The following is a 15824-nucleotide window of genomic DNA, read 5'->3' on the forward strand; positions in this document are numbered from 1 at the left end:
ATAAAGGCCATTTCTACCATACGACACATTACGCTTCTGCCCCACCCGGTGCCCCGCACCGCTTCACGAATCACGAATACGGTCCGGTTTCGCTGGAGCGATGCCCCAGGCAATCGGCCGTGCCCGAGACTCTTCATCCTACTTTGTTGCTTTCTGCGCCTTCCTCAGAAACATTTATTGGCACTGCCAACTATATCAATATTTTTGGGTCAAGCAGAGGCTTACACATGATCTTATAGGTAATCGGGTAGTGACCTGACCCAACCTGACGATGAGATAGGTGCAACTCCGGCTTAAATAAATGTTCAGAGTTCAAGAGTCTATCCATCTTTCCTTCTACGGCCGGTTCCGTTCCAATAGATCCTACCTTGATTCTGATCATTCTGAATATTCTGAGCTGGTTCGACGTTTAAATGCCAAAATAAGGTGAAGAGGATACCAAATGCCCTCAAACGGATAATTGTTTGGCTTTCGTCCCGAAACAACTTTGCCACCTTCACTTGTCTCCAGTATGTGGTCCCGCTCCGACCTCTCCGCGGTGCTGACACCGACTGAAGCGGCATAGACCCATCGCGGTCACGGCCAGTGGGCGGAGTTTAGTTGGGCCCGGCGCAACGTGATTGGCCAGCGCTCCTATCCAATCCGGTGCGGTAGCGAGCGAGCCTCTATCCGGGTGCAAAAACTGATTAACATTACGAGCCAACGACAAGTGCTCTAAATTTTGAGATTTTGTTAAGAGACCATATTGACAAAAATTGGCGCTTGAGCTGAAATATCGTCTGCCAAAATTTCAAGCTAATTGGACAAAAATTGAAGAAATTATCGCCGAAAAGCAGGGTCTCATGGGGTCTGAAATGCATAGTAGGTACTGATTATTGTTTTGAGAAATACACCATTTTACATCTCAACGAACAACATAACGTTTTCACAGGTTTGTGTCTCGCAATCTAATTTTATAGTTTTATTTGCTCGCGACCTTAGCCCGCCCGGGCCGGGGGTAATCCCAACCATCGCAGCCCGGGGGTAACCCCCCCCCCTGTCTAACTCCGTAAATAAGGCAGCTACGGAAACAAAAATGGTACCAAACGAAAGGCATCTACGCGAAGATTCTAAAGCAGCTAAAATTTTTGACCTCAGGTCAGTTTTCAAGGTTAAAAGTCAAGGTCAAAGGCAAAAACCGGCACTTTTGTAGTGGTCTCAAAGTGCGTGTTCCAGGGGCGGCATGGTGCATAAGACCGGCTAAAATGGATTTTAAACGAAAGAAGAGAGTCTGAGGATTCCGATGATGTGGATAACATTCAAATTCAAGGTCACGGTCATGATCAAAATTGACCACAAACTTTGCACTTTTTCTTATATCTTGTATACTAAATTCCGAGATGTTTTGAAATGTTTTGAAGCTTAGCGGGCCCCTATTTGTGCTTTAGCTTACCATACAATGCTGCTACAAGGTCAAAGTCACAAGAGAGTATCTTTGCTAGACTAGGCTATTTCACTTATTCAAGTCAGGAATACCTAATAATTAGACATGTTTTGCCATCCTATCTGAGGCTCCAAATTAATGCTTAGAGCAAAATGAATGCCATAATCGTGATCAGCGGCTACTAAATCATCACAAACGACCTTTTATGTGTCAAAGGTCATTCGAGGTCACATGAGGTCAACATAAAACTTGACCTTTTCCGAACAATATAGGTACATGTCATTCGACATGTCTCGACGAGACGAATGCGAAAGTACCGCTGCCGTAGCTCTAGGACCATTTTTGTTGAAGTTATTTGCGAAAAAAACTAAAGCCCCAGCTTAAGGTCGTTGACCTGACCTCTGACCTCAGGTCACCAAAGTTACTTAAGTATTTTTTCCTAGGTCAAATGCTAGACAACCGTACTCGTAATTTGTCTTATCTCTAAAACTCTATTTTTGGCAGCTGGTGGAAGTTCACGTCTGTGACACCGAAGTTTGCCGTGCAGGAGTTTTGAAAAATCGGCCCTGAGTTATCAAGAAGGCTAGGTCCTTTTTTCTATCAGCATTTCTAACAGCAAGTTTCCTCTTTCTATCCCTAAGCGTTCATGAGGTATCGCAAATATTCGCCTAAGGGGAGGCGAAAAACGCCCCCCGCCCCCTTCCGGGCCCTCGAGGGTTAGTGGTTAAGCTCAATACGTATGCATGACACCTGAAACCAAAATAATTTTGAATGGCAGAATCTAGGGGCAAGGAAGGTGCTCATGGATTTTGCAGATCGAGGTATCAGACAACAGTCTGGTCACCTCAAGCTTGCCCCCACTGGCGAAAATTCGTGGCGCCGCCACTGATTACTGAAGTCTATGTGCAGTGTGCACTAGATATGGAAGAACCCAGAAGAGATGTTGAAAATCAGAGCAAATGCCACATGTTACTTTATTTGCGTCTGGTCGGCATAAAAAGAGCTATCAGCTAAACAAAATTTGATGCAAATTCACTGATTACCTATCCTACTCTATGTTCTGTTCCACCCTATATTACGAAAATTACACACCAATTACCCTTACAAAAAATCAAAATATTGACTGCCATGCGGCCCAAACATAACGCAATACAATACTGGCGCACTTCCGACATTCTGACAAGGATTGGCATTTGACTGCGTCAATTTTGGTCTCTGAGGCGAAGGAAAGCTGTCATTGATGACGCAATAATTTTACAATCAATTTTTCTGTCTTGGTTTTTGAATACCTCAAAATAGCAGTTATACATGTTACAAAACCACGTAGCTGGTCGCATTTATTTGTAAAATAATTTTATCAGAATGGCACATGGATATGCATTATACAACGGTGTTCTCGCAACAAGTTCGCACTAACTACAGCCGCAATAATTTAGTCGCTGTAACATTCCTTACAATCAGCTGTTGGTGACGCTTCTGACGCATGTTTCCACAGAAATGCGTGGTTCATTGGTGGTTAGTTGGGTTTTTTGCTGGGATTTTGCATGATTTTGATTTGTTTTATGTGTAGATCGACTGGATACTCATTATTCACCGTGTCACTATTTATTTTTAACTGGAAATCGCATATCTTTTTATATCAACATTCATTTTGATAACAATATCATTCCAGAAGCCTAACATTGAGAGGGAGCCAGAGTGAAATTTTGATCCTCAGCCAATGCTGAAGGGTAAGGTGAGAGAAAGCTTTTACTGAACTCTTTTCAGAAAGGAATTTCAAATGTATTGATGCATTATTCATTGTCCACTATCCAGTGTGCACTTCCTGAGGACTTAGCATAGCAATTTCAAGTCATTATTTGTTTGGCTGTCTTTTTCTGCACAGCAATGAAGCAAGTAAGGTTTATATAGCTCTACCATTGACCCAGATGTATTTTTTCTTGCAAAAGCAGGTTTTTAAAATTGCGGGTTCGGCTCAGCCAAAATCAGCTTGCGGGTAGTTGTGGTTGGGCAAGGGGTAGCTGCGGGGCGGGGCGGGTAATGAAATTGCAAATTTGTGGCATCTCTAGTATACAGGGTGATCCAAAAAATTGGAAACCCTAACTTAAAATGTCTTTAAGTCAGAAAATTTTCATTTTATTGACAAATTGCAAACACCATTAGAAAGAGCGTTCAATTCTCTATAAAAACCAAGTTGATTGAAGTTCATTATTATTATAAATATTGCCCTAGACATATGCCTTTAAAATTTGTGTCACGAAACTCAGTGAAACGGTTTTTACGGAGCGAGCGAAGCGAGCGGAGTCTTACGTAGAATAACGGAAATTTCTGAGTATGAGCGGCCGGCCGGCCGGCCGGCCGGCCGGCCGGCCGGCCGTGCGGACGCTTTTGCGAGGCTTATATCTCAGGAACCACTTGACCGATTTACATGCGGTAATTTTTGTAGGGTAGCTTCATTCCTTCTACCAAGTATTGGACTATTCCCGATGCATGTGGGTGACCCCTTATGCACGTGCCACGTGCAAAACGAAGAGGTGTCAGTTTTGTAATTGTTGCAATATCTCGGTAACTACTTGGCCGATTGCGCTGAAAGTTGGTATGTAGGTAGGCACCCACTAGGCACTGCATATCCATGTGCCAGAGTTGGGGTGCTGCTGCACGTGCGCACGTGCAGGGGTCGTTTCCAGATCTCGAGAACGGCTGGACCGATGGCGCTCAAATTTGGTACACAGTTAGGGACCAGTTAGTAGGGTGCCGTGTACAAGTCAGTTGGGACCCATTTTGCACGTGCGCACGTGCAGGGTGCCGCTCCCAGATCTCGAGAACGGCTGGGCCGATTGTGCTCAAATTTGGCACATCGCTAGAAACCGGTCAGTAGGGTGCCGTGCACAAGTCAGTTGGAGGTACCCCCTCGAAATTTCGCACGTGCAAGACTCACCCCCTCGCTCGCTCCGTTAGTCGCCCCAAAAGGCGCTATACTGGTGAACATTATGCGCAAATCAGTGATTGGCGGTTTGCTGTTCTGACCATGTCGCTTGTTGGAGGTTCATGAATAAAAATAGCTCATTCACGTGCTATTGTAAGGAAAGGAAAGGCTGACGGCCTGCTGGGACCAGTTGTCCCAGAGACTGCTGGTCCGCGCTGTCGGAGCTGTCCCCAAGCAACTGCAGGCCTGCGTGACGGCCCACGGAGCTCGCATTGAGCACATGCTGGGATGAACAGCGGAAGCTAGGACGCGTGTATCTGTTCTACTGTGTGCTTCTGTGTAAACTTCTATGAGATAAAATTGAATTTGGATGTGGTGTTATTCGCAAAAAGACAACAGATAGAGTGCTAACGGATTTCAGCGCATTGTTAGCATTTGGCGATTTCGTTTCACTCAGTTTTCTGACGCTCATTCCAAAAGCTAATAGTGTGCCAATGCTTCAAAACATACATGCACCAATTTGACGTGTTTTATAGAGCATTTTATGCTTTTTCTAATGGTGTTCGCAATTTGTCAATAAAGTGAATATTTTCGGACTAATAGAAATTTTAAGTTAGGGGTTCCAAATTTTTTGGATCACCCTGTAGGTATGTACTTATCAAGTTCATTTGGTATTTCCTGCCAGAACTTTGTGTATTGTGTACATCCATTGTCCAGCATGTCTAATGTTTGAATGCGTGTAATAAGCGGGCTCACTTTGCCTTTGTCATGTTCGCGTCTTTTTCCTTCACCACATTATACTTTTGTTAAGCACACTTATAAGGCGTGTTGTAAATGAGGGAATCGTTTTCACCTTATACTGCTGGACGACTATGACCCCCATGGCAGTCAGCCGTCCCTGCCCCCGCCACACTGCGCGGTAACTTTTCCCCAGCCATGACCGGATAATAATGCCTGCGGCGTGCCAACTCGGCCAAACTCCCAACTCGGCCCAACTCCCAACTCGGCCAACTCCTTAACTCGGCCCAGTCGGGGCTTTGCCCGGCTGAAAGGCGCTCCAAGGCATTGAAACGTGCTGAAACTTAGTGCAGACGCCATTTCAATTGGCGTCTGAAATAACCAGCGCTGCAGAATTACATTGGCTGACTATAGTCCGTTTTTTTTTAAGTTTGCCCTCGACTGTAAGAGCATTTTTAAAAACAGCATGCGATTTGCAGAGGGAATTACTTGGAAAGCTGATCTTTTCTTTTCGGCGCACACTGCAATAAACACATGAAAAAGCTGTTCAAAAGTTTGAACTATATATACTGCCTTGGTTTTAACCATCAGCGAAATTGTGTAGGTATTAAGCGTAGGTACGCTTTTGTATAATTCTAGCACAACTCAATCAAGGGTTACAACTTCAGCCAAATATGTCTGTAATAGATAGATAAAAGTATCGCTAGCCTGGCTCTAATTATATTAATAGTAAGTGCAAAATTAGGAAAGTTTTATTTTCCCGTTTTGGAATAGAATGAGAGGTAAGCTGGCCATGCTTATAAATTTACATGTCAAGATGTTGTGGGTCTCAGGTTAAATAGGTGCGTGTTCGGAAGAAAGGAAATTACCCACAATGAAAGAACGAAATAAACAGTGAAACGATGGTTAGATATGGGTTGAAACTGGGAGAAAAACGTGAGAAATAAAACTAGGAACTCGTCGAAATACTCAGCCTCTCTGACACTCCGCGTACGATACTAAATTTATATTTTAACTGAGAGCACGTGCCAAAAGCCATAGAGATCAAAACGAACAGGAAGTAAACGGGGGCGGAACTACACAGCCAAAAATTAAAACACTTTTTTACATAATCAAAAACGAATCGAGCATATAGAAACGGCGAAAAGTCAATCTAGAAATTACAACAAATTAAAGCAAGGACAAATATTAAATACGGTTGAAAACTATAAAACAGAAGTGACGATAATAACGAATTTACAATAATATAAAGCAGGAAAACAAACGTTCATGATAAAATAGTAAACACTGCGCGAGGCGGCGATTGGCGGCGCAAAGGGCGGCCGGGCTGGGCGGACACGCCGCAGCTAAATTACCGGCGCTAGCGCGCCACACTGCTCCCCCTCTTAGTCGCGGAGCGCATCACATCACATTACAATTCACAAAAGGGGGCCTGCGCGGTGGTCACCAGTGACCCGGCGGCCGGGAGCGGCGCGACGGCGAGCGGATCGGCGTCCGGTGGCGGCGGTCGCCAGGGACCCGGCCGCCGGGTGTAGCACGGCGGCGAGAGGCTCGACGGCGAGCGGCTCGGCGTCCGGTGGCGGCGCGGTGACCAGCAGCTCGTCGGTCCGGGTCGGTGCGGGCAGCACCGAGTCCAGGTAGTGTCGTTTGCAGGTGTGTTGTAGAGTTGGTACAGGCGGCAGTCATCTTGGGCTGGCACGTTGGAGGCGAGCTGCCGGTGTCGATGTGGTGGCTGGCAAGCATTGGGCAGGCGTCGCAGGTCTCCCCAGGCTGGAACTGCTCCAAGATGGAGGGGTCGCTGGCACAGGAGAGCCTGGACTGGAGGTGGCTGGTCAGGACTGGTTGACCAGGAGCGCACCTTGTCTAGTCAGCCAGCGGAGCTCCTGCCAGGTGCGGCTTGACAGAGGCCCCAGGAGGGGCGGCTGCGTCCTGCGCGGCAGGGTCGTCATCCTGTGCAGCAGGGTCGTGTCGGCTTGTTGCTGGTCGCCTCGTCCTGCTGCTGGTGCTGGTTGACGGCGGGAGGCTGCTCAGCGGAAGTGCGAGACAGCTGGTTTGTCAGGCTGCACACGGGTGCGAAAACAGCACCAACAGCAGAAGGCAGGGCCAGGGACTCAGCCACAAGCACATCATCAGAGTGAGGCATGACGAGTAGGTAGGCAAGGTCAAGGTTAGCAACAAAAAGCACAAAAAAATGGCAACAAAAGCACAGGATATATCAACAGGTTAAACTCATCACTTCAAATCACGTCGGGCTCATCAGAATGTGGGTCTCAGGTTAAATAGGTGCGTGTTCGGAAGAAAGGAAATTACCCACAATGAAAGAACGAAATAAACAGTGAAACGATGGTTAGATATGGGTTGAAACTGGGAGAAAAACGTGAGAAATAAAACTAGGAACTCGTCGAAATACTCAGCCTCTCTGACACTCCGCGTACGATACTAAATTTATATTTTAACTGAGAGCACGTGCCAAAAGCCATAGAGATCAAAACGAACAGGAAGTAAACGGGGGCGGAACTACACAGCCAAAAATTAAAACACTTTTTTACATAATCAAAAACGAATCGAGCATATAGAAACGGCGAAAAGTCAATCTAGAAATTACAACAAATTAAAGCAAGGACAAATATTAAATACGGTTGAAAACTATAAAACAGAAGTGACGATAATAACGAATTTACAATAATATAAAGCAGGAAAACAAACGTTCATGATAAAATAGTAAACACTGCGCGAGGCGGCGATTGGCGGCGCAAAGGGCGGCCGGGCTGGGCGGACACGCCGCAGCTAAATTACCGGCGCTAGCGCGCCACAATGTCAAAGATATCGAAGTGCCGTAGATACTTCTAAAACGTTTAGGTGGCTTCTCGCAAATAGTTTTCTGAGCTTCATTATCTCTCCATTGACATGTTCGATATTATTTTGTCGCGCATCATATATATATATATATATATATATATATATATATATATATATATATATATATATATATATATATATATATATATATATATATATATATATATAATCAAACCAGATCATCGCTTTGTCACAACTGAACTCGTCAAATTAAGATGATATAGACACTTCGTATTCATGTATGGAAACGTATTCAGCGTGACCAGGAACAAGCTTCGACCGTGAATTCGGCGGTAAGGTGAAAGACCAGACGGATATAAAGGACAGCCCAGCTAAAACAGCGAGTCACGAAACACAGACATAAACACATTATATCCGGCGACATAGAACAAACAGACTCACTGGTCCAAAGTAAGCGGACTGACCACCAATGACTAACTGCCCGACGGGAAAAAACAGCGGCCTACTGATCGAACACACAACAAATCGACCAACCAGCCGACTACAAACCAGGCAGAACAACAAAGCGATCGGAACAAGATCACTCAGTCTGGTCGTCGTCGTCGTCGTCGTCGTCGTCGTCGTCGTCGCTGTCCTCGCTGTCGCTGCCGATGTTCACGACTACTGGGTCCAGGTCGTCTAGAAGGCCGTCTTTCCTCCAGTAGTCGTTCTCCAGGTCAGTGACGTGCCGACAGCAACTCTCCCACAGCTGTGGCGTGATGTCTTCGGTGCACTGGACCAGCAATTTTTCCAGCGCCTCCAGCCTTCCTCCCTGGTTCCTCTGACGCATCAGTCCCTTCAGCTGAGACCAGATGAGCTCGATGGGATTAAGGTCGCAGTGATAAGGAGGGAGGCGAAGAATCTGGTGTCCCTTCTCCGCGGCCAGCTCATCGATCACATACTTCTTTGGGAGGTGCAGGCTCTTCACCAGCTGCACGAGCTCCGGCTTGCGCAGGTCGTCGTCGTACTGCAAGCCTCGCTCATCCAGCCAGTCCTGGATGTCCTTTTTTCGCCAGGTGGTTGTGGGGGCTCTGGAAGAACACAATCGGAAAATAAATGAACAAAAAATGTTAAGTCTTAAGAACAGAACGATTGCGGGGTCATGAACACGACTGACTGTTACGAGACAGTTCGCCGCTTAAACCATAGTCTTTTGTCATACTAGAAATGAAATAACTATAAACCACGGACTAATAGTGAATATAGCATTAATATGTTGATCAAATATGTCGTATATCAAGTTAATTGTTTTGTTTTTCCTCAGGCCTTGCACGAAATCTCAGCCGTGAAAACTGCGAAAATGTGGTTAGGGTTAGCTGCTTACCTTTCTTTTTGTCTTGAGTGGTAGGACGCGTTGTCCATGACGATGACACTTCCCGGTTCAATGTTGGGTAGAAGCTGTTCAGAAAACCACTTCTCGAATTTGTCTGCCGACATGTTGGAGTGGTAGTCTGCTGCTTGTCCATCATTTCGTGTGCTGAAGAGCGCTCCGCTAACAAATCCGCGGCTGGATCCCGCGTGCAGAATTACTAGTCTTCGTCCCTTGCCGATTGATGTTTTACGGCCGGTTATCTCAGCTGTGTCCAGCCAACCTCGCTCTTGGACGTCGTTTTGGCTGAACCAGGTCTCGTCAAGGAATACAAAGCGACTGTCAGGTACGGACTGGCGCAAGCGTCTGATAGACCGGAGGTAGGAAGCCCTGGCGGCAACAATCTCTCGCCTTTCTGATAAGAGGCGCCGCTTATCAACTTTACGAAAACGGAAGCCGTTTTGCAGCAGCACCTTGCGTAAACAAGAACGACTCATGTCGATATCCAGATGTTGTTGCATCTCAGCGTTGATGGTGTCGAGGGTTACCCGCTCTGTACCCTGTGGGAAGAGATAAAGAGGGTTAACCCTCGCCGGACCTATTGGTTTTCTACATACGCGCCGGCCGAGGGTGGGGGGTACGACCCCCCTCGCCGTTTCGCCCCTGGTGGAGCTAGCGCGTCGCAGAAAAAACGAGCGTGTGCGCCGTTACGAGACGCAGAGATTGGTACCCGATTTTAAGGTCCTAGGTCAACCGGTGACCTCTGAGGTCAGGTCAAGTGCCCCAAGGTACGGTTCAGTTTTTGGTGAATAACTTCGCAAAAAACGGCCGCAGAGCCGCGATTTTGGCAGCATCGTGTTCGCCTTGCTCAGGCGCGTCCAATGATATACTTTTTGTCCGGGTCAGGTCAACTTAGGGTGTTGACCTCAGGTCAAGGTCAGGCCAGGACCCCCAGGTCACAAAGTTGGTCGAAAGAGGTCATGTCGCATATCATTCGATTCGGCAGGTCTTCCTGAGTCCATTTGTGGCTTTCCCGACTCGCTAGCTTAATTTGATCAAGAGTTATTGACGAAAAACTAATATGACCTTGATGACGTCATAAATGACGTCACGCAAGGTCAACATTGCAAAAGTGACGCATCTAACCTTTCAAGGAGTGCATCAAATCACGATTATGTGTGCTTGAGATGATTGGAGATCGTTCCCGGCGCCAGAATAGCAGTTGTCATTTTTCCCCATTGACTTATAATGGTGAGGTCACGAAAATGACCTGACCTCATATGACCTTTAGCAAAAATCCGAGATATACAAGTTGTGAGACTCATGATCTATACTAGATCCTGTCAGTTTCATTTCCCTGTGACATCTCCTCTGGCAGTGAGAGCGTTGCGAAGTTGCGACATCTGAAGACCGTGCATAGGTTCACTTATGACGCCATAGGTCAGTGACCTGACCTGACCCAAAAATGCGGTTGGTGTCAAAAGATCCGGCTTGAATCAAAGGTCAGGTATGCTAAGTTTCAGCTCTCTATCGCCAGTGTGTTCGGAGCTATCGCGAAAAAAACCCTATGGGGGGGGGGGCGGCACCCGCCCCCCCCCCCCTCGGCCGGCGAGGGTTAAGTCACGCCGCGAAGGAGGCTTTTTGTCAAAACGCATCAAAGGATGTATAATTTGACCTCGAAAGGTCATTTTGAAATTTGACCGCAGGTCAAGGCCACGACCTGCCCGCAACAGGTCATGTTGCATATCATTCGATTCGTCTCGACGAGACAAACATATTGAACTTGTTTTGGAGCCTGTATCTTGTCTCAATCAAAAGCTATTGATACATTTTTTTACTGTTTTGGATGGTGTTCACGCGAATGAACTGAAATTCCCCCCCCTCCCCTCCATTGACTTATAATGGGAGAGGTCACATTATTGACCTGACTAGGTCACCGGTATCCGAATTCCGAGATAAACATTTTGTACATCCTGTCGCCCTTATCAATCACTGAATGTCTAGAAGTTATCGGACAATCGGTGCAGCTAGAACAAGTGTTTTACTTTTTAGGTGAGGCCACACAGGTCAAAGGTCATTTGGGTCAGAGTCATGACATTGTCAGGGTAGGTGTAAAATTCATTAACGCGAGGGTATTCAAAGTCTCGTCGCGATCGGCCGCTTTTTACGCGAGTTATTCGTGAAAAACCGAGGGGGGTCCGTTCGATCCCTCCCCCCCTTCCATATACGGGCGAGGATTAACATCGCGAAATGAAAAGCTAACATTGAATACGATACGTACATACAGCTTTATGACAAGAACAAACAGCTAATTATTATCAGCCTATCTGTGCACATGCAGCGACCAACAATTAATCAGCTATTACAAGATCAAACACAGAAGTAAGCAAACAAGCAGCATTTACCTGAAGGTACATGTTGTGAATTATCCTTCGGAGGGCACCAGCCTGCAGAGAATCCAGGGTCTTCCGCTCCGCCCTGCTCCGTGGCACCGTTCCTGGTGCCTTAACCTGGCCGTTTTGATATTCCCTTCGAATATTTTTGACAGTGCCCTCTGACACACCAGTTGCATCGCATGTCTTTTTTAAAACATTGACTGTTCTTACATCACCCCGTCGGTCAGCATCGTCCCTCTCTCGACAGAAAAATGCGTGAACATTCAATATAATCAGTCGGGCCTGGGCTACCAGCCCTCTACCCCTTTTAAAATCCATCGTTATCCCCGACACAAGTGCACACAAATCCCTCTTGGTATCGAAACTAATATTTCTTTATCAAGCCAAGCCTTGACCCGTAGTGCGTTTTTACGGAACTATTTACAGTTTAGAGAAAATCGTGGCCTAATCACGTGCTATGTTCAAAAAGGCCTTTACAGTCGAGGGCAAACTTAAAAAAAACGGATTATAGTCTGAATCGCTCTATGTTCACCGTCTGAGCCTATCAGCTATATTTAGGTGCGACCTTTTCATATAGAAATGTTCCTTTGAAGCTGTATTCTGCCTTCCATGCTGAGCCCGACCTGGTTGTTAGCGTTCCATCGCGCCATCCAGGGTCGTTTCACTGCAGCTGCGCCACAGCTCAGGCCTGTCTCAGCTGGCTACATTGAATACAGTTGCACAACGACATTGTTAGATCGGTGCAGCTCACCACAAAGGAAGATAGGGAAGACATGGAGTAACCACAGACTAACCAAGGGGTAACCCCGATCCTAGCAACTATAGTGCTACTTCGGGTTTACCACGGGGTACCCAGCTGTGTGGGTGACCGTTTGCACAGTTCGCTGCCCGTTGCCGGCCACCCGCCGTCCGCAGTCTGCCGGGCGTCGGCGGCCCTCCGTCCGCAGTCTACTGAGCACCGGCCGGTCTGCCTCTGTGAGATACCGGCGCCGGCAGTGGCTGACGAAGCGGCCGTGGCAGAGGGGTGCAGTCTGACCTTTGGGCACCAATTATATGACCGTGTTCTGTAACTCGGACTGCAGTCATTACTCGCAGTATACGCGACTGTCAGCACGCCCGCCCGAACAATTGTGCAAATTGATCAGTGCGCAATATCTGTCAAACTGACCAGAATAATGCGTTGCGTTTCGTAAATTTGTGTTGCAACGTCTACGGCAGGCATGGGAAGTTTTCTTACGCCGTGCACCATTCACTAATAGATCATTAGTGAGAAACGTTTGATCGGTCGACCAATCTACTTGGAAAACTTCAGACGTTGGTCGTTCCACGAAGTTTTCTATTGGCTATCGAACAGTCTGATGAGAGCACAGCGATCCACGACTGCCTGTGACGTGCAGCCCTCCCGTAAGGTTTCCATCCGGCAATCGAGCGACAGTGTGTCGTTCGCTGTGTCGATGGTGCTTCGCTCGCTATGTTGATAGCCAATGTCGATGGTGCTTCATCGTTATTGACGGAATTTAATTTATTTGTGAATCGACTCTGCGGAGAAGGCCCATAATTATAATTCGAACGGCTCTAACTTTTGCTTGCAAAGGGTTGACTGGCATGTTAACTTTCAGGACATGTTTACTGAGAGCTACATTTGCTCCATCTTAGAAGTTGGTTCGCTAAGCTTTGGTAGCTTTGGAACAAGTTGTTGCCACAACATCATACCACGCATTGCCACCCCGGCCGCCACCGCGATCCAACTACCAAACGAGCCTCTGGGGCGTTCCACGACAAATCGACAAATAAAAAATTAAATTTGCACCCTCATATTTTATTTTTCATTGAAAACTGGTGTAAGGGGTTGTGATGGGCGGGGAAGTCAGCTGTGGCAAGGATTTTTTTCTTCGAACAACGGTTTCCGAGATATAGCCTCGGGCAATTCCAGCAGGTCGCGCTGCAGCCCTATGTTTGGCGGCCTATAACTCAGAAACTATTGGTTTTCTACGATAAAAAGTTTATATGGTTCAACTCACAATCAGCCAACAAACATTTTGGCTATCTCGGATTTTCAATTTTTGAAAAATTTTGATCACGTGACCTTTTGACCTATTTTTCGAAGAGTGACCTTGATATTTTCCCCACTGAAAGTTGCAATTTTGTCTGATGACGATTAAAGCCTTATCAATTGTCATTCATATGCGAAAATAAAAAAGTGGATATCGCCCTGCGTTGACCTCAGGTCAGGTCATTTTTATGACCTGTCCATTATTACGAGCGGGAGCGACAGCGAGATCTCGAGAATAAAGCAAGATAGCGACAAGCGGTAAACGGTGCAGGGTACAAGTGGATAAGGTCTATAATATTTACTGAAGTCATTTTCAGGTCAGGTCAAAGATGACGTCACAGGAGCAAAAAGGAAGTCAAAATTGCGGCACTGCATATATATGAAGTTTTTCTAGAATAACGTTCAAGGTATCCCAGCTAGGAGCAAACTAATAGCACCATCGTGATCCTCTCGTCGATCCGCATCGAAATATATGTATGTTGACCTCGAAAGGTCGAAAGGTCAAAAGCTGACCTTAGGTTACGTGACGAGCGGGAGCGACAACGAGATCTCGAGAATAAAGCAAGATAGCGACAAACGGTAAACGGTGCAGGGTACACACGGATAAGGTCTATAATTTTTATTCAGGTCATTTTCAGGTCAGGTCAAAGATGACGTCACAGGAGCAAAAAGGAAGTCAAAATTGCGGCACTACATATATGAAGTTTTTCTCGAATAACTTTCAAGGTATCCCAGCTAGGAACAAACTAATAGCACCGTCGTGATCCTCTCGTCGATCCGCATCGAAACATATGTATGTTGACCTCGAAAGGTCGAAAGGTCAAAAGTTGACCCTAGGTCACGTGACAAGGTCAACTTTTGACCTTTCGACCTTTCGAGGTCAACATACATATGTTTCGATGCGAATCGACGAGAGGATCACGATGGTGATATTAGTTTGTTCCTAGCTGAGATACCTTGAAAGTTATTCGAGAAACACTTCATATATATGTAGTGCCGCAATTTTGACTTCCTTTTTGCTCCTGTGACGTCATCTTTGACCTGACCTGAAAATGACCTCAGTAAAAATTATAGACCTTATCCATTTGTACCCTGCACCGTTTACCGCTTGTCGCTATCTTGCTTTATTCTCGAGATCTCGCTGTCGCTCCCGCTCGTAATAATGGACAGGTCATAAAAATGACCTGACCTGAGGTCAACGCAGGGCGATATCCACTTTTTTATTTTCGCATATGAATGACAATTGATAAGGCTTTAATCGTCATCAGACACAATTGCAACTTTCAGTGGGGAAAATATCAAGGTCACTCTTCGAAAAAGAGGTCAAAAGGTGACGTGATCAAAATTTTCAAAAATTGAGAATCCGAAATAGCCAAAGTGTTTGTTGGTTGATTGTGAGTTGAACCATATAAAGTTTTTATCGTAGAAAAACAATAGTTTTTGAGTTATAGGCCGCCAAACATAGGGCTGCAGCGCGACATCCAGGAATTGCCCGAGGCTATATCTCGGAAACCGTTGTTCAAAGAAAAAAATCCTTGCCACAGCTGGCTTCCCCACCCATCACAACCCATTAGACCAATTTTAAGCAAAAAATAAAATATGAGGGTGCAGGGCACTTGTCGATTTGTCGTGGGACGGCGGCAATGCACGGGTCATCTGTTGACCTTGTGGTGGTGCTGGTGCCATGCCGTTTATGCCGTGTCTCGGCGGCACAGGCCGGTGGTCCCCAGCGACTCTATCTATCTCAGTCGTCTGTCCCTGCCGACTCCGTCACAGCCGTCGGCCGTCGGTCGATCCCCAGAGGTCGCCGGCAGATGACCTCTGGGGCGCCCGGGGCGCCGCGCTGCCCGCCCGCCGCGGCGTGTGCCATAGCGCTGGAGGTCTGCGCGCCGGAGCCACAGTGACGAATGGAATACAAATGACAGGCTGCTGCGCCGGTTACTTAGCAGCCGGATCTCTGCGCGCCCAGCTATCGCTGGCAGCCGGTGTTCGTACACAGCTCGAAATGAGGGTCGCAGGGGAGCGCACTGGGGGCGGTGAAGTTCGCCGGGGTCGTTCTCATATTGCCGGCTGAATTTGTAATTTACACGCGTCCCCGCGGAGCGGCCGGGTCGTGTCGG

The 15824-nt window shown here is 46.8% G+C and overlaps 2 protein-coding genes across 4 annotated transcripts in view; one reads left to right on the forward strand and one right to left on the reverse strand.

The window, feature by feature from the left end:
* The window catches only part of LOC122387793 (transmembrane protein 198-like), a 97143-nt gene that overhangs the window by 53128 nt on the left and 28191 nt on the right, over positions 1-15824 (forward strand). The window lies entirely within an intron of this gene.
* LOC122387914 lies at positions 8144-9802 on the reverse strand. Its single transcript, XM_043378611.1, has 2 exons — positions 9271-9802; positions 8144-8977 (listed from the first exon to the last, which is right to left on the reverse strand). Exons 1-2 carry the CDS (start codon positions 9774-9776, stop codon positions 8488-8490), a joined length of 996 nt encoding a protein of 331 aa, XP_043234546.1. The 5' UTR covers positions 9777-9802; the 3' UTR covers positions 8144-8487.

Source organism: Amphibalanus amphitrite, unplaced genomic scaffold (genome assembly GCF_019059575.1).
Source record: "Amphibalanus amphitrite isolate SeventyFive unplaced genomic scaffold, NRLGWU_Aamphi_draft 000001F_arrow, whole genome shotgun sequence".
NCBI classification, from domain to species: domain Eukaryota; kingdom Metazoa; phylum Arthropoda; class Thecostraca; order Balanomorpha; family Balanidae; genus Amphibalanus; species Amphibalanus amphitrite.